This window comes from Dipodomys merriami, unplaced genomic scaffold (genome assembly GCF_024711535.1).
Source record: "Dipodomys merriami isolate MVZ:Mamm:240054 unplaced genomic scaffold, mDipMer1.0.p SCAF_7, whole genome shotgun sequence".
In the NCBI taxonomy this organism is placed as follows: domain Eukaryota; kingdom Metazoa; phylum Chordata; class Mammalia; order Rodentia; family Heteromyidae; genus Dipodomys; species Dipodomys merriami.
In genome coordinates, this window is record NW_027206290.1 from 29,995,554 (window position 1) to 30,013,487 (window position 17,934).

General features: G+C 38.7%; 1 protein-coding gene across 2 annotated transcripts in view; it reads right to left on the reverse strand.

Annotated features, from left to right (window-relative positions):
- Positions 1–17,934, reverse strand: part of Vav3 (vav guanine nucleotide exchange factor 3) — a 356,190-nt gene that overhangs the window by 29,452 nt on the left and 308,804 nt on the right. For both annotated transcript variants that reach the window (XM_070007867.1, XM_070007868.1), the window contains exons 21-22: positions 13,067–13,132; positions 6,536–6,570 (exon numbers count right to left, since the gene is read on the reverse strand). In XM_070007867.1, the coding sequence (XP_069863968.1) occupies positions 6,536–6,570; positions 13,067–13,132 (101 nt within the window). The remainder of the gene's footprint in view (positions 1–6,535; positions 6,571–13,066; positions 13,133–17,934) is intronic.

The window sequence follows — 17,934 nt, forward strand, 5'->3', positions numbered from 1 at the left end:
AAACATTTGAGTTATTTTTTAGTCACTATCCAACTACTGTTTGGATATAAGTTAATTCTTTTAATCTACAATTTTGATAACTGATTTTCTAAAGACACTAACAGAGGTGAGTAATTTTCATTCTGGCATGTCCTGGGGCTTGAACTCTGGGCCTGGGCGTTGTCCCTGAGCTTCTTTTGCTCAAGGTGAGTGCTCAACCACTTGAGCCACAGCACTACTTCTGGCTTTTTTGAGTAGCTTATTGGAGATAAGAGTCTCACAGGCTTTCCTGCCCCCACTGGCTTTAAATCACGATTTTTACATCTCAGCCTCCTGAGTGGCTACGATTATAGGTGTGAGCCACCAGAATACTTTTTTTTAAAGGCAAATAATTTCTTAAGTCAGAATTCAAAGTTTTCCTGGACTCTGTGGATCTTAATCACATTCAAATTCCATAATAACAGTAACTATCAATAAAAGGCTCAAATACAATGTTAAGTCATTCTTGAATGGTCTCTCACTACACACAGCTGTAAATTTACTGGCCAAAGAAACCAGAGATTTGGAGAAAACAGCTTAGAGAAAAAAAAATATTGTCTAGATTTGTTCTCTTTCAAAGTTACTCATGAATTCATATTTCAGAATATCATCTTTCTCATGTATAGACACTATAACCATCCACCTCTAGTCTAGACTAAAATTTATAAATGCACACATTCAGCAGTTAGCAAATGTTTGCTGAAGGAAGACATGTTAGCTTCCATGAAATGAAAAAGAGAAGCTAAGAGCATTTTAATGCTTAGGGTAGTGTGGGATAAAAGAACAGTTATGCCCCAGCTACTCAGGAGATAGGAGGACAGGGGTATTTGAGGCCAAGCCTAAGCAAAATGTTAGCAAAACTCTATTTCAATAAACAAGCCAGGAACAGTGGTTCATGCCTGTAATCCTAACTGCTTAGAAAGCGGAAATAGGGGGGAACATAATCTGAGGCTGGTCTAAGCAAAAGCACAAAACCTTATTTGAAAAAAACAAACTAAAAGCAAAACAGGGCTATGTGCGTGGTTCAAGTGGTAGATTGTTTGCCTAGTAATTGTGAAGCCCCAATTCTAGTCTCCAATGCCATGGCTATTAGGATGTAGGAAGAGCTGCATCATGCCTACTTCTTCAACCATATCCCTTTATAACCCCCCCCCCCCGCTTTGTCTCTGATCTCCAATATTCTCATAGAGGAATTCATCAAGCTCCTACTGAGCACTCACAGACTGTACTACTTACTGTCAAGAGACATTCCCTCTATCAATTCAGTTCCTTCTCGTCATTCACATTTAGTGATCTTCATCACCATTCTCTAAAGAAAGTTGTCTTGAGGCTGGGAATGTGACTTAGTGGTATAGTGCTTGCCTAGCATGCATGAAGCCCTGGATTTGATTTGTCAGTACCAAAAAAAAAAACCAAAACAGAAAAAGCTAGAAGTGGTGCTGTGGCTCAAGTAGTGGAATGCTAGCATTGAACAAAAGAAGCTCAGGGACAGCCAGGCCCTTGAGTTCAAGCACCAGGACTGGCAAAAAAAAATGTACTCATTATATTACTTATGTATTTATAACCCTTCTGTACATCACCTTTACAATAAAATAAAATATTATTTTTTTAAAAAGAAAGTTGTCTTAGCTGGCAGTTGGTGGTACACATCTGTAATCCTAGCTACTCAGAAGGCTGAGATCTGAGGATCACAGTTCAAAGCCAGCCAGGGCAGAAAAGTACATGAAAATCTTATCTCCAATAAACTACTCAGAAAAAGCCAGAAGGGACACTGTGGCTCAAGTGGTAGAGCACTATCCTTAAACACAAAGAGGCTCAGGGATAGTGCTCAGGACCTGAGTTCAAGTCCCAGGACAAGCAAAGCAAAGCAAAGACTGGCTTGAGTCTTGTTCCCTTCATTCTTCTATTCCCATGATAATATCCCCATTGTCAGCCCAATGATCACAATTAGTATGTACTAAACACATTTTTATAAGTGGCTCTTCATTCTTCATGTAACATTTACAAACCCAAGTACCATCTGGCCCAATTTTAGCCAGTAGCTATTAAAAAAATACATTTGACCTTGAAAAAAAAGAATGGTTTCATTTTTGTTTGCTCAAGTCCTTTTGTCTCCTCAAATAAAATCCCACACATTATATTTTCAACATTATATACTCTATCTGTTAATCCTTGATTTTGAAGATATTTCTTTGGAATAACGCATTCTCTAGGTCTAACTGCCTGACTACTAAGACTACTAAGAATCTCTTTCTTACTAGCTTTCCTGTAAATGGGTAAACTACTCTGAAAGAATTGTTTTTTTTTTTTTTTTTTTGGGGGGGGGTCCAGTTGTGGGGCCTGAACTCTGGGCCTGGGCACTGTCCTTCAGCTCTTCAACTCAAGGCGAGCACTCTACCACTTGAGCCACAGAGCCACGTCCAGCTTTTTTCTTTTTGCTTAAGTGGTGCTGAGGAATTGAACCCAGGGCCTCAGGCATGCAAGGCAAGCGCTCTACCAGTGAGCCACCTTCCCAGCCCCTCTGAAAGAATTCTAAGTGAGAATTTGTTTTGTTTTCCAAATATTTCTTCTAATATCCTTTTAATACCACTCTGAATTCAAGTCATTGCATATGACTCAACTTTTGATTTCTCGGAGACTTTCAGTGTCCGCATTGTCTATCTTCAAATTTTTCATGATTCATATTCTTTCTGTACTTTTTATACTGAAGTTTTTGTGATAATGGTTTTTCCTATAGTCTCCTGAGCTTTCAGTTGTATCTGCACAATCTGACAACACATGTTCTTCAGTTCTTAGAAATTTTGTTTTCTTTGATACTTGATTCCCTTACTTGACTTTCTTTCCTAGAAATTTTACTAGTTGAAAGCTGTGCTTCCCAGGCAAATGATGGAATTTTCCTATCTCCATTCATATATTTTGGTGCTGGTCTTGGATCTTGAACTCAGGGCCAAGGCACTGTCCATGAACTTTTATGTTCAAAGCTAGCACTCTACCACTTGAGGTACAGCTCTACTTCTAGTCTGGAGGAGGAAGGGGGCGTTATTTGGAGGTAAGTGTCTCATAGACTTTCCCGTATGGGCTGGCTTAGAAAACTGTGATCTTCAGATCTCAGCCTTCTGAGTAGCAAGGGCTATGGGTGAAAGCCACTAACATCCCACTCATTATATTATTTGCTATCTGTTTGACTGCAGAAGATTTTCTCAACTTTCTTTTTCAAATTTCTATAGTTTTTATTCATAAGAGCTCTTTCTTATTCTTTTTCCCTCTTACAAATGTGGTTTCCTGTTCATTTTGAAGATATAAGCAAAAGGTCTTAAAAATATTCTTCTGTTTACTCTATGCATACTTTCTTCTGATTTCTTTTTCATATTTGTTCTATAGTTGAAGGCTTTCCTCAAATGTCTAGTTCCTCTTTATTATTTGCTTATGTTTAAGACACAGACTTCCAAGAACTGGCAGAAGAAACGGTGTGTACAGTCCAAATGTAGGCCCCACTGGGTAGGAGCCTGCGGATTTGGCAAGAAAATCTGATGATTAAGCTGGGTAACATCCAAATGTTAGGATTTTAGGGGTTTTGTTGTTGTTAGTGTTTTGGTTTTACTCTGAGCTTATTCAGTTTCTTTTGAGAAAAATCCTTCAAATTGCTGACTGGATATAAGAGTATTGTGCCATGGTGGTGGATCTGTACTATACAAAATTGTCTGAATTTGTCATCATTCAGCATACAGCTTTCCTTAGTGTGTGTGTGTGTGTGTGTGTGTGTGTGTGTGTGTGTGGGTGTGGGTGTGTGTGGGTGGGTGGGTGGGTGTGGGTGTGGGTGTGGGTGTGTGTAGAGAGAGAGAGACTGTTTGCATTATTGATCCTAGGCTTGAATTCAGTGCCTCAATGCTATCAGTACCTCAGAGCTTTTTTACTCAAGCCTAGTGCTCTACTACTTGAGTCATGGTTCCACGTCCAGCTTTATGTTGCTTAACTGGAGATTAAGAGGCTCACAGGGATGGATGCTGTTATCCTAGCTACTTAGTAGGCTTAGATCTAAGGATCATGGTTTGAAGCCAGCCTGGGCAGGAAAATCCATGATACTCATATCTCCCAATTTACCACCAGAAAACCAGAAGTAGAGCCTTGGCTCAAAGTGGTAGAGCACTAGCCTTGAGTGTAAAAAAGGTTAGGGATAATACCCAGGCCCTGAGTTCAAGCCCCACGACTGACAAAAGAAAAACAAAAACAAAAAGAAAGAAAGAGTATCATGGACTTTTATGTCCACACTGGCTTTGGACTGTAATCCCCAGCTCTCAACCTCAGGCAACTGGCTCCATTTTCCTTAATCTAAGCCCCGTTTCCAGTATGCTAGACTGAAACCTAGGCTAACCCCAGTCAATGCTAACCTCAGCCAGACCTGCTCTTCCCATGTGTCCTCCCCCCACAAGCCTGGTCAGAGTGAATGGCCTAAGAGATGGGATAGAGTTTGTGGAGTTTATCAACTGTTCTATATACAGATGTTCATTAAAACCTAGCTTACTGAAGCTAAAAACCTGAATTTTCTATTTTATTTTATGGTCTATATGAGATACTATTTTATCTTATAAGAACAACCCATTTTTTAATGTGGGAGAAAAATGAATACATAAGACAATTGTTGATGCTCTGCTTCTCAGTGGCTTTAGAATGGCCATACTACCAGTCAGTATAATTTTCTCTGAACAGTTCAGTATTTCTCCAATTGAAGCTTCCAGTTTCTGGTGTAGTGGGTCATTTCACTCCCTAGCAGAAGGTTATTTCACATGAAACTGCCTGCTTAATTTGAATCACTGTCCAGGATACTCAAGGGGGGGGGGGAATCTGTAATTTTAAAATTCTACTCTGAAGTATCTTTATAACTTATTATTATTAAGGATCTTCATTTTTTTCTGACATCTTGATTTCCCCCCCTAGGATTAATACTACCTTAATTCGTCATATTTTCAATACACTTGGGCATATTGGCAGGGTACATTTTAAAACAATGGGCATACAAGCTACCTGTGTCCTGAGTGGTTCCTAGGTATCTGATCAGTTTATGCCTCAAAAATCCATCTAGGTGGTGGTGTTAGTATTTATCTACAGAATCATTGTCCTTTGGAACTATAAAATCTAAGTACATAAAAAATGGATAGAGGAAAGAAAAGGACCCAACTATTCTACTGTGATGAGGGTTGTCAGCTGCTGTCTGACTGTCCATTCTATTGGTTCTAGTGTTCAAATTCAATTCTAGTCAGGACTGTGGTTTTGAATGCCACAGAAATGAAGATCTTGAAATTGTCCTATGTTGGGTTAAAATGCAGCAAAGATCAGCTAGGCGCCAATTACGGGCTCAGGCCTATAATCCTAGCTAGTCAGGAGGCTGAGATCTGAGGGTTGTAATTCAAAGCCAGCCCCTGGCAGAAAAATCTATAAGATTCTTATCTCCAATTAACCAGCAAAAAGCTAGAAGTGGAGCTGTGGCTCAAGTTGTAGAGCACTAGACTTGAGCATAAAAAGCTCAAGGACAGCGCCCAGGCCCTGATTTCAAACCCAAGCTTGATTTCAAGACACTGACATGGACACAGACACCACAGACACACAGACACACACAGACACACAGACACAGACACACACACACACACACACACACACACACACACACACACACACACACACACACACACACACACACACACACACACACACACACACACACAGTTGTACCTAAAACCCATCAGACAAGTTTGCAACCTAAATTAGTTCTCCATGTCTCCAGGAGATCTCATTGTATGTGTATCCTGATCTCTCCTTGGTAGATGTATACTTAAATATCAGGGAGAAGAAAACAGACACAGTCATTTTTCAGAGGAGTCAAATACAATCTAGGGAAACAAATATAAAGGCATGATAGGCTCTGATTTTGTATTTTGATGTTGATTAGTAATGTATGGATGGCATAACTTGGAATCCTGGTGCTAACCACTCACAGGTTGCATGGCCTTCACCTTTTTTCTTCATCCATGATAATAATAGCAGTTTTCCTTATATGAATGTTGAGAAATAAAAGGAAAAAAAACACGTGATGTTGAAGAGATCTGTTGCTTACATCACTTACTCTGTTCTACTTCCGGCCTCCAACCAGACTTATATAGACTCAGGACACACAGGAATATATGTCACTGCTTTTGTATTTGATGCTACAAATTGTAATTTTACATTATTCTTTGGAGCTCATTCAAACTGTATCTTACTTCTTTCTGAGGCTGGGCTATTACAACCATTTAATCTAGAGACCTGTGCACTCACTTATGCGCACATACACATATACCACTCTGAGAAAGATATGAAAATGTCAGCAATACATGAATTCATTATAGTGTTTTGTTACATGTGCAAGCACCTTTAGCCAGGATGAATGAAAATGGAACGTGGTTTACAACCTCTCCATTTAAGGCATCCTCAAGCGAAGGGTATGGTATTTCAACTTAGCTACATAAACATTTTTAATACTTACCAGGGTTGGCAAGAATAATCTACTGGTTTGGGCACCTAGAATATAAAAAAGCAAAAATAGATTAAGTTTACTTAAGGGAAGCTTTTAGAAATCAATCATTAATTCTGTTCAGCTGACTCAGCTCTATAAAACTCCTAAGTAGCACAGTCTTGGAAGTATCCACTGGCAATTTTATACAGAATGAATCATAGTATATGTCAGATAAGTAGAAAATAATTCATTTCGCTTTAATTCATTCTTTCATTCATTTTACTGCCACTAGACCTCCAGCGGGCAGGGAGGTGGATGAGCAAGAAAATATGAACCAGAAACTTTCAATATTTACTATCAAGACAATTTTATACTATCAGAGAAAACTGAAATGAAAATGTGATTCTCTTTCCCAAGACACTGGGAAAACATGCAAAATAAACAATATGGATTGGATATAGACTCTATTTTGTAATGCCTTCCAAACTCTGCTTTCAAAAATATGCCAAATGGAAAACCTTTTGTTCAAGAAAAAATAGGAAAAAAAATCCATTACCCTTTTTTTCCTACAGAGCTTTGCATAAGAGAAAAAAAATGTTGCATTTTCTATGCTAATAAAAAAAACCATCTTGTAGCTGCTGGTGGCAACTGAGAAAATGAACAAAACCAAAGAAGATATACTAATATTTATAAAAATAACAAATCAAATGCACACTATACAAGAAATGACAATGTATAAGATCCTGAGGAAAGACAGAATACAGAGAGTCTGTCCTATGGATTAGCAAATGTTCCTGAATCACCTGCATTATCAGTCTATGTATGGTATTCCTGGGTCATCTTAGCTCAGATAAAAGGGAAGGAAGGGAGAGAGGCAAAGAACTTTTCTGGCTGTGGACCCTATGATCTGGTAAAGGCTGGAGATTTGAACTATTATACTGCTACTATACAGCCGACACTGTTCCATTTTGAAACATCCCTTTGGGAACCGTTTCTCTCTTCAATGGAAGCCATTTCTCTCTTCAGTGCGTGTATCTGATGGGGGAAGAGCTACCTTCTCCTCTGTGATCCCCACAACCTGGATGGGGTCCTCCTTCTTCCTTATCATTGTCATGGCCTTCTCCCCTTCTCTTCCACCTACACTGACTGAGCCTATGTCCTGCTAGATGCTTCCTATTAACAACTATAGATAAGTTTCTTCCTGGTACCCTCTTATCTTTGAATGTATGCTTCCTATTTCTCTAATGCCACTTTCTTCCTTCATATAACATTGTTTAATTACTACCATGGACAAAGATATTTTTTTAAATAATTGTAGTGCTAGTGATACTCTGATTCACAGGAGGAAGGGTGGTCACACTGTTTTCACAGACTGCTTTGTCAACAGACCCAGCACAGACTCACAGACACAGCACACTGTCAGACAGTGGTGTGTGTTACGCTCCCACTATTCAAAAGTGGCATCTGGCCAAATCTGGCCTCAAGGCTACCGACATACGTGACTCAAGGTTACACAAATATGCTGATACAACTGAAGTCCTTGAGAGGTACCCTAGCAAGCCCCACTCCCCAGAAGTTAAGGGAAGGGAATCTGACTAACTCCACTTATTCTTCAATGATTTACTAGGAATGTAACACACACACACACACACACACACACACACACACACACACACACACACACACACACACACACACACACACACACACACACACACACACACACACACAGGAGGTATGATATACTCTTCCTAAAGTACATCTTATAAAGTGAGATAGGACAGTTAGAAGTAAAACTTTCTCTGTGTTTGTCTGGCTAGAAATGTCGTTATTTAGGTGAGTTATAATTCTAAATTGATAGCCATAGTCTCTCAAAATCTCTCACATACTATTCTTACTATATAGGATATTGTAGTTTTCTGTTCTACAATCTTCACTCAGTTCTTTTTTCTACTTCCTATTTTTCTGCTGAGGTTTCTATGTACTTATTTATATACCTATTCTCTTTTGGGTCCCGAGAATAATTCTAATAGTTGCCTTTAAAATGTGTTTCTTTGAGTGGATGGGTAGGAGTGGGAGAATGGGAGAAATGGTGACCCTGATTAAAAGGCATTGTACGCAAACTGACTTGTTAAACTAAAACCCCTTCATACAACTGCTAAAGATAGTAAAAGTAAGTCAACAATTTTTAAAATGTGTTCCTGTAATTGCATTATTTGAGATATTTCAGAGTAGATCTCTTCTCATGAGTATAGTTCATGTCTTCCAATTTCTTTGTATACTGAATCATTTGGGATCATATCTGGGATGATTTAAATGAGCATTTTCTTCTTTTTTAAAAAAAATACGTGCATTAACTTGGTTGGCCTCCAGTTGCTGGCAGTTCTTGTGGTAAGGGAGCTGGCATTCCCTGATTCATTCTAGCTTCGTCTCGATTGCTTAGTCTTCACCAGAGACTTAGAATTTAGACATAGAACTTGAGGCTGCCCCACTCCAACTTCTTCCTTTGTAAACATTTCCTTCCTCCCTTTCTAAGGTCGCTTCAAGCTCGTGCTCTACAGTCTTTCAAAGTGAAAATACTGAGTGATTTCTCTCCAAACTTTAGCCAGTCTGAAAACTGCAACTCAGTCCCTGTCTTCAAGCTGGGTATAAATTCAGAAAACTCCACAGCATTTCCTCTTCCAAATGTCAACCCTTTTCCTAGGCAGTGCTTTCAGATAATTTTTGTTTTGTTTTGTTTCGTTTTATATTTTGTTCATGACTTATTAGTTGTTATCTTTGGGAGGACTGGTAAAATAGAAGGTGTTCCACAACTCCCAGAAGCAAAGACCTTTGATGCTTATGAACCCGACGATCAATTTTTTACAGGCACATGTGTTTTCTCTTAGGCTACTTTTAATATTTTTTTTGTATTTAATGTAATGAAGTTTCATTCCGATGTAGCTGGAGATTAGTAATTCATATACTCTGTGATTTTTAAGATTGGTTTTATCATAAGTTTCAGGAAAAGTCTCAGTCATTACTTATTTGAATATTGCTTCTTCTAATCTCTCTCCTTCTAATCTTTCCTATTAGATGTATTTGAATCTTATCACTTCATTCTTTTGTTACACTGTCTATTTCTTCATCTCTGGACTGTTCTGTGACATTTCTTCAGGTTTTTTTTCTTTCAATTTTCTTCCATAACTGTGTGTGATAGGTCATGTAATATACCCACTAAAGCCTTCAATTCCAATTACTCTGAGTCTTTTAGAGAGATATATGCCCAGGTAATTGGGTATCAGATTTTTATTCATTTTTATTTCTTCAACCATATTATAAAACTTTCAAGTCTGAAGGCTTAAGTGGTAGAGCACTAGCCTTAGGCACAAAAGCTCAGGAATAGCACCTAGGCCCAGAGTTCAAGATCAGGACTGGCAAAATAAAAACAAAAAAAACCCCAAACACCAAGTTGGTAAATTCTAATAAATTCATGGATTCAAGTCTATATTTTGTTTCTGTTATCTTTAAGGTGGTTTTCTTCCTCATGGATTTAGTGATTCCAAGTGGCAAATATAGGTTCACTTGGACTTAATCTAAAAATCCTTTGAGGGCTGTGTGAAAAAAGAGGTTCAATTATGGGTTGAATTTGTATTTTCACTGGGGAAATCATTTTCAATATAGACTCATTTTCTTTTCTTCTTCTTTTTTTTTTTTTTGTCGGTCATGGGGCTTGAACTCTGGACTTGGGCACTATCCCTGTGCTCTTCAGCTCAAAGCAAGTGCTATACCGCTTGAGCCACAGCACCACTTCCAGTTTTCTATTGGTTTCTTGGAGATAAGAGTCTCACAGACTTACCTGCCCAGACGGGCTTTGAACTGTGATCCTCAGATCTCAGACTCCTTAGTAGCTAGGATTACAGGTGTGAGCCACCGGTGCTCAGCTAATGTAGACTTATTTTCAATTACATTTCTAGCTAAGAATTATTTAGATCCCAGCTAACATGAATTCTGGCACTCTATCTGCATGATTTTTAGATTTATGTTGAGGATTTCTCAGGAAAGATGTCTTTCTACCCGTCCTCCCCCCACCCTTTCCTCCTCACTCTCTCCCTCCCCGTCCCTTTCTTTCCCCTTCTCTCCTTCCTCCCCACCTTCACCCAACCCAGAGCTAAGATCAAGATGGGTGTATCTTCTCTTACGGGGTAGATTTTCTTTTGTTAACTAGTTCATGCATCGAGAGATACAGTGGTGATACACAGAAGTAAAAATGGCCCTGTGATAGCTCCAGGACTAGCTCTGTCTCTAGTCACCATATGCATTTCTTCTCAGAAATTAATCTTCGCACTTATACATCTCTTCGGTTTTTACCAGCTCTAAGTTCCTGCCTGTGCACATGAGAAGCTTTGCGGACACAACCAATGACAAGTGCAGGACAAAAATTTTGAATTCTGAATGGAATATACAATGCTACTCAGTGACTCCAGTAAACAAAATGATACTGGTTTTTTTACTCCTTCAGCTTATCTCCTACTTCAATCATCTCCTTTCTACAACTGAATTTCATTTAGCTTGTCTTACAAATAAATTTATATTTCATTAAATAGCATTAATAATAATCTTAATAGGGATTTATTAGTTATGAGTTATGAAAGCAATAATATTTAGTTGGTAGTTTTACCCATAATTATGTATTATTTTACAATTCTTATCTTAAAATTTCTGAATATATCTCTCCTTCTAGTTACTTATAGAGTCATCAAATATCATTCAGTATACTTCTCTAAGCTGATTTCATTAGTACCTAGCACTATCGTGTGTACACATATAGGTATATGTACTATAAGTATATGTACTTCTTTTTTGTTGTGGTTTTTTTGTTCATTCAATGAAAATAGTTAAATTCCTACTTTGGGCTAGGCTATCTCTAAAATCAAATCATTATATACCATATTCAAGAGTGCATAGCCATGTTAGAACTATCCTTTTCCTGCCTGCCTACTTTTAAATCCATTGTTTTTACAGACAGGCAGCATGAATGTCATTTTTACATGTGATAGATAACTAGCTAAACAATTATTTTTACTTATTGATTTACTTATTGATATTTACTTATCAAATTAAATAAGAATGGTATCAAACTTCATCAATTTCTAAATTTATAGCATAATCCAAGATAAAAATAACCCTAAGATCATAAAAGCTACAGAATAAAAAATACTTGAGGAAATGTACTCATTATCTTGCCCATGTAATTGTAACCCCTCTGTACAGTATGTTCACAAAAAAAAAAAGAAAAAAAGAAAAGAAAAGAAACTTGAATGAGTAAAAATATTTTATCCATTACACTTTGAAATCAAAGGTGGCAGACATTCATATTGGTAATATATGAAGATTGTCCAGTTTCAAAATATGGGAACTACTGAGATTAAGAAAAAGATAATTTAAGAAGAATTTCCATGGTTTTTTTTAGTAATAATATCCATCATATTAATGACAAAACTTCATTTTCTTTGTCCTCAGTAACTGTATTACAAAGTTTTGTGGAAAAAAAAATCTACCCTAACTAAATTACAAAGGTAGGCTTGGTGGCTCATACCTGAAATGCTAGCTACTCAGTCCAGGCAGAAAAGTCTACAAGACTTTGACTCCAGTTACCAGCAAAAATGCCAGACTGGAGGTGTGGTTTAAGTGGCAGGCCCTCAAGTCAAGTCCCAATACCAGCAAACACACACATGCACACAGACAATAGGTGCAAGTCAGGTATTGGTGTCTCTCCTCTGTTATCCTAGCTACTCAAGAGGCTGAGATCTAAGAATCACAGTTTAAAACAGTCAGACAAGAAAACCCATGAGACTTTTATCTCCAATTAACTAACAAATGCTGGAAGTGAATGTATAGTTTAAGTGGTAGAGCACCAGCCTTGGGCAAAAAAGCAAAGGGCCAGAGCACAGCATAGGCCCTGATATTTTGTGCACCAGTGCTGGCACAAAACAAGCAAACATTGTAATGTTAAGGTAATGTCACCCAAAGAATGGAGACCTATTTTATACTACATTCACCTATATTCTTCTTTTATCCTTAATCATTTCAGAAAAGTTTATTATGACATTGAACAAACAGCAATGTCCTGTTAAAGCACAGAACATGCATTTTGGTATTTGACTGAGTAATCCATGGACTTTTTACTTTCCAGAATGTTTCTGAAGCCACAAGTTGGAAGTGTGAGGGATCCCAGTAACAGGATGGCAGGGAAAGATTAGCCCCTGCTGTTCTCGCCTCAGTGAGAAAGTGGAATCTTCTGCAATGCATCTAATCTACAGCTTTAATTTCTGTCTCCTAAAACCTTTTAGGCAACTTGAATTTGTAAATCCTTCTAAATTAAATTTGCATCTTGCATATATTTACTTAACATTTAAAAATGTTATCTACAATAGAATCCTAATGATACTGGAAGTAATATGATCCTTGCAGAAAATATTAATAAACAACCTGGACAATATTTTTTATACATTCTTGGACTATTCAATGTAGCATCAAAAGTAAAATAAAACACGAAAGAAATGAAATACTAGTACTTACACATGGAGAAGGTTTGACAGCATCACTTGGGAAAAATCCAACTTCTCCCGATGCTAAATTTCTACCCTGTTTAGGAAAAAAATTAAATGCCTGTGTTAAGAACAAATGATAATCCCAAAATTCTGCTTACACAGTGTTGTTACTTAGGATGTTCAGAACATTTACATATTGTATTCAGTACTGAGAATAAATATGCCTCAGAAACAGAAGCAAAACAGAGATAACTTTCTTTTCTTTTTTTTTTTTTTGTCCATCCTGAGGCTCTAACTCAGGATGTGGGCACTGTCCCTGAGCTTTTATGCTCAAGGCTAGTGCTTAACCACTTTGAGCCACAGTTCCACTTCCAATTTTCAGATGGTTAATTGGAGATAAGACTCTCACTAACTTTCCTGCCTGGGCTGTCTTTGAACTATGATCCTCAGATCTCATTCTCCTGGGCAGCTAGGATTACAAGTGTGAACCACCAGCACCTGTCCTGAGATACCTTTAATTGTTGAACTTTACATGTGTTTCAGATTATGGTTATACAATAATTTTAAGTATATTTTATATATGGCATCCAATTTTGTTACCTTTCTATCTCTAAATCTTGCAAAGAAATGATGTCTAATAACAATTAATACCTATTACTGCACCCTTACTCTATGTAAGACAGCTAAGAGTTTTCATTTCATCCATGCAATGATACATTTATGGTAGGTCTAATTACTATGCCCATTTCCTCTCCCCTCCTCTTCTCTTTTCTTCCTCCTGTCCCTTTCTTTCCTTTTCCCCTTTGCCATTTCCCCTTCTCCTTTCTCTCCTCCCTCCCTTCCCTCATTCCATTCCTCCCTCCCTTCCTTCCTTCCTGCTTTCCTTCCCTCCTTCTTTCCTTCCCTCCCTCCCTCTTTCTGTCCTCCCTCCCTCCCTCCCTTCCTTCCTTCCTTCCTGTTTTGGCATTGGAGTTTGACTTGTGGCCTTGCTCTACCACTTAAGGAGCCATACCTCAAGTCCAGTTTGATTTAGTTATTTTTCACAAAGGGATCCCATTTTGGCCTTGGGCTGACCTCAGACTTTTTTCCTCCTACCAATGCCTCCCAAGAAGCTGGGACTATAAGAATCTCCAACAAGGGGCTGGGAAGGTGGCTCAGTGGTAGAGTGCTTGCCTTGCATGCATGAGGCCCTGGGTTCGATTCCTCAGCACCACATAAGCAAAAAGAAAAAAGCTGGAAGTGGCACTGTGGTTCAAGTGGTAGAGCACTAGCCTTGAGCTGAAGAGCTGAGGGACAGTGCCCAGGCCCAGAGTTCAGGCCCCACAACCAGACCCCCCCCCAAAAAAAAGAAAGAAAAAAGAATCTCCAACATTTTACTGATGAGAAAAATGAGACATGGAAAAGGGAAATGATTTGTCTATGACCACAGATCTAACAAGTGCAAGAGTCAAAATTCCAACTCAGGTGTTGTAACTTCAGAGCTCCGAATTGCCTCTCTATGCAAGCATATATGATATCCGAATTGCATCATTGCTAATGGTATTTTCTTCAAGGGTACCATGCATTTTAGAAGAATGAAACTGGCATCATTGTGAAAAATGGCTTATTAGAGGGGTGCTATTTCAGAAGTGAGAATAGCAGTAAGAAATGAACAGGTACCATGATAGAAAGAGACACTGGAAGAGAAGGAGATGAAAGACATTTCACTGGAAACTGTAGGGCTTGCTTGTGGAGTAGATATGAGTAGAGAAGAAAGATGACAGGAAGTGATTCAAAACCCATCCATACAGGCAACATAAATTTACATGACAATTATGCAGATGGGAACCTGGAAATCATATGAACAATTGGATCATGGGAGAAAATGTGGGAAGACAAAGCTTACGGAAATTAGTGTAACTGAAGGGCAGAAAACAAGCTATAGGGAAGAAAAAGAATCAAAGACTAGGGTGTGACTACCATGCAATAACTATGGCTGGAATGATATATTTCTTTTATTCAACATTGCTCACTCACTGTTGTAAGGTACTTTGTTGAAAGCATGACACTGAGATCCAAATAAATCTGAATGATTTGGGAGACTATACTAGTTTATATAGAAGTGATTTCCAGTGCTGAATACAAAATATTCAAGTGTGGGGGATGAGAACCATATACAGACTGAACTCAGAAAAGGAAAGAAGAGTGAAATTTTTACAGAAAGAAAAATAAGACCTCTGGGAATAGACTTTAAAAAATACCAGTCTATTTTTGCTGAGGAAAGTCCAGAGAGCTTTATAATAGCTTTTTCCAGACTACATTTGAAGAGGTATCAAATTGTAAAATGATGGCTCTTACTATAACAGTGAGCTGTAGCCTGATGCGGACAAGGCTACCAAGGAGGCTGAGATCTGAGGACTGCAGTTTGAAGCCAACCCAAGGCAGGAAAATCCATGAGACTCTTATCTCCAAGTAATTACCACTCACATGCACACACAAAAAGCCAGAAGTAGAGCTGTGCATCAAGTATTAGAGAGCTAGCCTGGAGCAGGAAAGGTCAGGGACAGTGCCCACACCCTGAGTTCAAGTCCAAGGACAAGTGCGTGCCACAAAACTCAGGAGAAGCCCTTTTTATTTCTGTGACAGTGTATGATGGCCAGGTCCTGCTGCCCACTTCTTCAAGAACAAAGTAGCACCAGGTCCACACACTGATTAATAATTTACACTCTGTTTCTCCTCCCAAACTTAGTTCACACCTCACTGACTAAGTGATGGGCCTCTAAAACCTTTCCCAGGCTGCAGACAATCTCACGTCTGCTCTCCCACTGCCCTTCCACATAATAGCACTACAACATTAAGCAGAACCTGGGATTACCACTCAATCTGTTCTCCATTACTAGAGTATGGATTCTTTAAGACCAGAGAACCCATGTTAGATATGGAACAGGCCTTCAATCTGATAATTTGATTATCCTATGACAATGAACAGTGTGATCCACTTCCTTATCCATTGAAAAGAATATGACCTATCACACTTCAGTTTTGCACACACAATGACTTAAAAGCTTTATGCTGTTTCTATATGAAAATATTCATCATTGGGCTGGGAAGGTGGCTCAGTGGTAGAGTGCTTGCCTCACATACATGAGGCCCCGGGTTTGATTCCTCAGCACCACATAAGCAGAAAAAGTCAGAAGTGGTGCTGTGGCTCAAGTGGTAGAGCACTCACCTTGAGCTGAAGAGCTGAGGTACAGTGCCCAGGCCCAGAGTTCAAGCCCAGGACTGGCAAAGAAAAAAAAAGAAAGAAAGAAAAAGAAAATATTCATCAAGTGGCACATTCTTCGTGTGAGCATAGCAGAACTGAGGCTTGAACTCAAGTTCTGAGTGCTGGATCTTAGGGTTTGGGATATTTTCCTTTTTTTTCTTGTGGTGGTGGTGGTGGTTGTTTTCTCCAGGCTGGCATTCTATGAGTTGAGCTATCCAGCTCCACTTCTGGCTTTTTGCTGGTAAACTGGGGATAAGAGTCTCCCAAAATTGCCATCAAACTGTGATCCTCTCCTCTCAGCTTCCTGAGCAACTAGGACTGTAGGCATGAGCCAGCAGCACCTGGCTATTAAAATGATACTCTTTGACCTTTTCCTGACATTTAGTGTAAGAAATCTGTGTTTAGGGGAGTGTCACAAAACAGAAAGACAGAGTAGTGGGGACACAAAGATGGAAGAGTAGGAGAGAGGTGGATAAATTTTATAATCTATGAAGATATAAGTTTGAGTATATTTTTCTTGCTACTTTTGTAGAACCAAGTGGCCTACAAGAAGGTTATAAGTGAAAAGTGAAATCACCCTAGATGGTTGGGGAAGATATTGTAGCTGTACAAGGAATGCCCTAAGCCTTGATCAACATACAGTTATCCATCCAAATTAGAATCTTTAATTAGAGTAGATGGGTAGTAATTAATAATTATGCAAAGATAGAATGTACAAATGGAGACTGTTCTAGATTACAATTAAAGATGTCTAGTACATACAATCATCATATCTAAAATTATTTTTCTCTTTTTGCCTTCCTTCCTTCACTTTAAAGATATAATTAGAGGTCTGCATTTTTGTTGTTGTTTCTCCTGTTTTTCAGGAGAAAATTCACTTAACTGTTAGTGATGGTCATTGCTTTTCACTTTGTGTATGGGGGGGAGAGGGTGACGGTAGCCAAGGAGGGCTGTTCCTAGGGCTTGAACTCAGGGCCTCTGTATTGTCCCTGAGCTTTTTGCTCAAGGCTAGCACTCAACCACTTAAGCCACAGCTCCATTTTTGGCCCTTTTTTGGTGCTTCATTGGAGATAAACATCTCATTATCTTCTTCCCTGGACCTCAGATCTCAGCCTCTTGAGTAGCTAGGATAACAGGCGTGAGTCACCAGGGCCTGGCTTGTTTTTTTGCTCTTAATGAAATGTCCTGGTTGTGTGCATACATTTCTTTAAGGGCCATACGCATTCATTAGATGGCAGAGACCTAACAGATACTTTAAATCCATGGATAAACTAAGTTATAATTCCTTACTAATTCCTGTAACACATCAGTTTTGCTACGGAAGCAAATACTATGCTACCTTCAGTGATTTCTACTTATTAAAGAAATAGCCACCCTATAACATTTGGAAGCTTCAAAACAAAGTAGGGTGTAGGAGGGATGCCTTCAGTTCCCGGTGGCTGTGTGTGGGATGCACATTTGGTAATTCATTAATAATAATGGGCGGAGCAGCTGCCAATCCCCTACGCATAGATGGAACTGGAACAGTGAAGTAAACCATGTTCCAAGCCAAGGATTTCATGAACTTTAATGTGATGATCTATCTATGAGATATTTCTTACTTACCTTGATGAGAGTCGTGTTTAACTGAATTTTCTTCCTCTTTATATTCC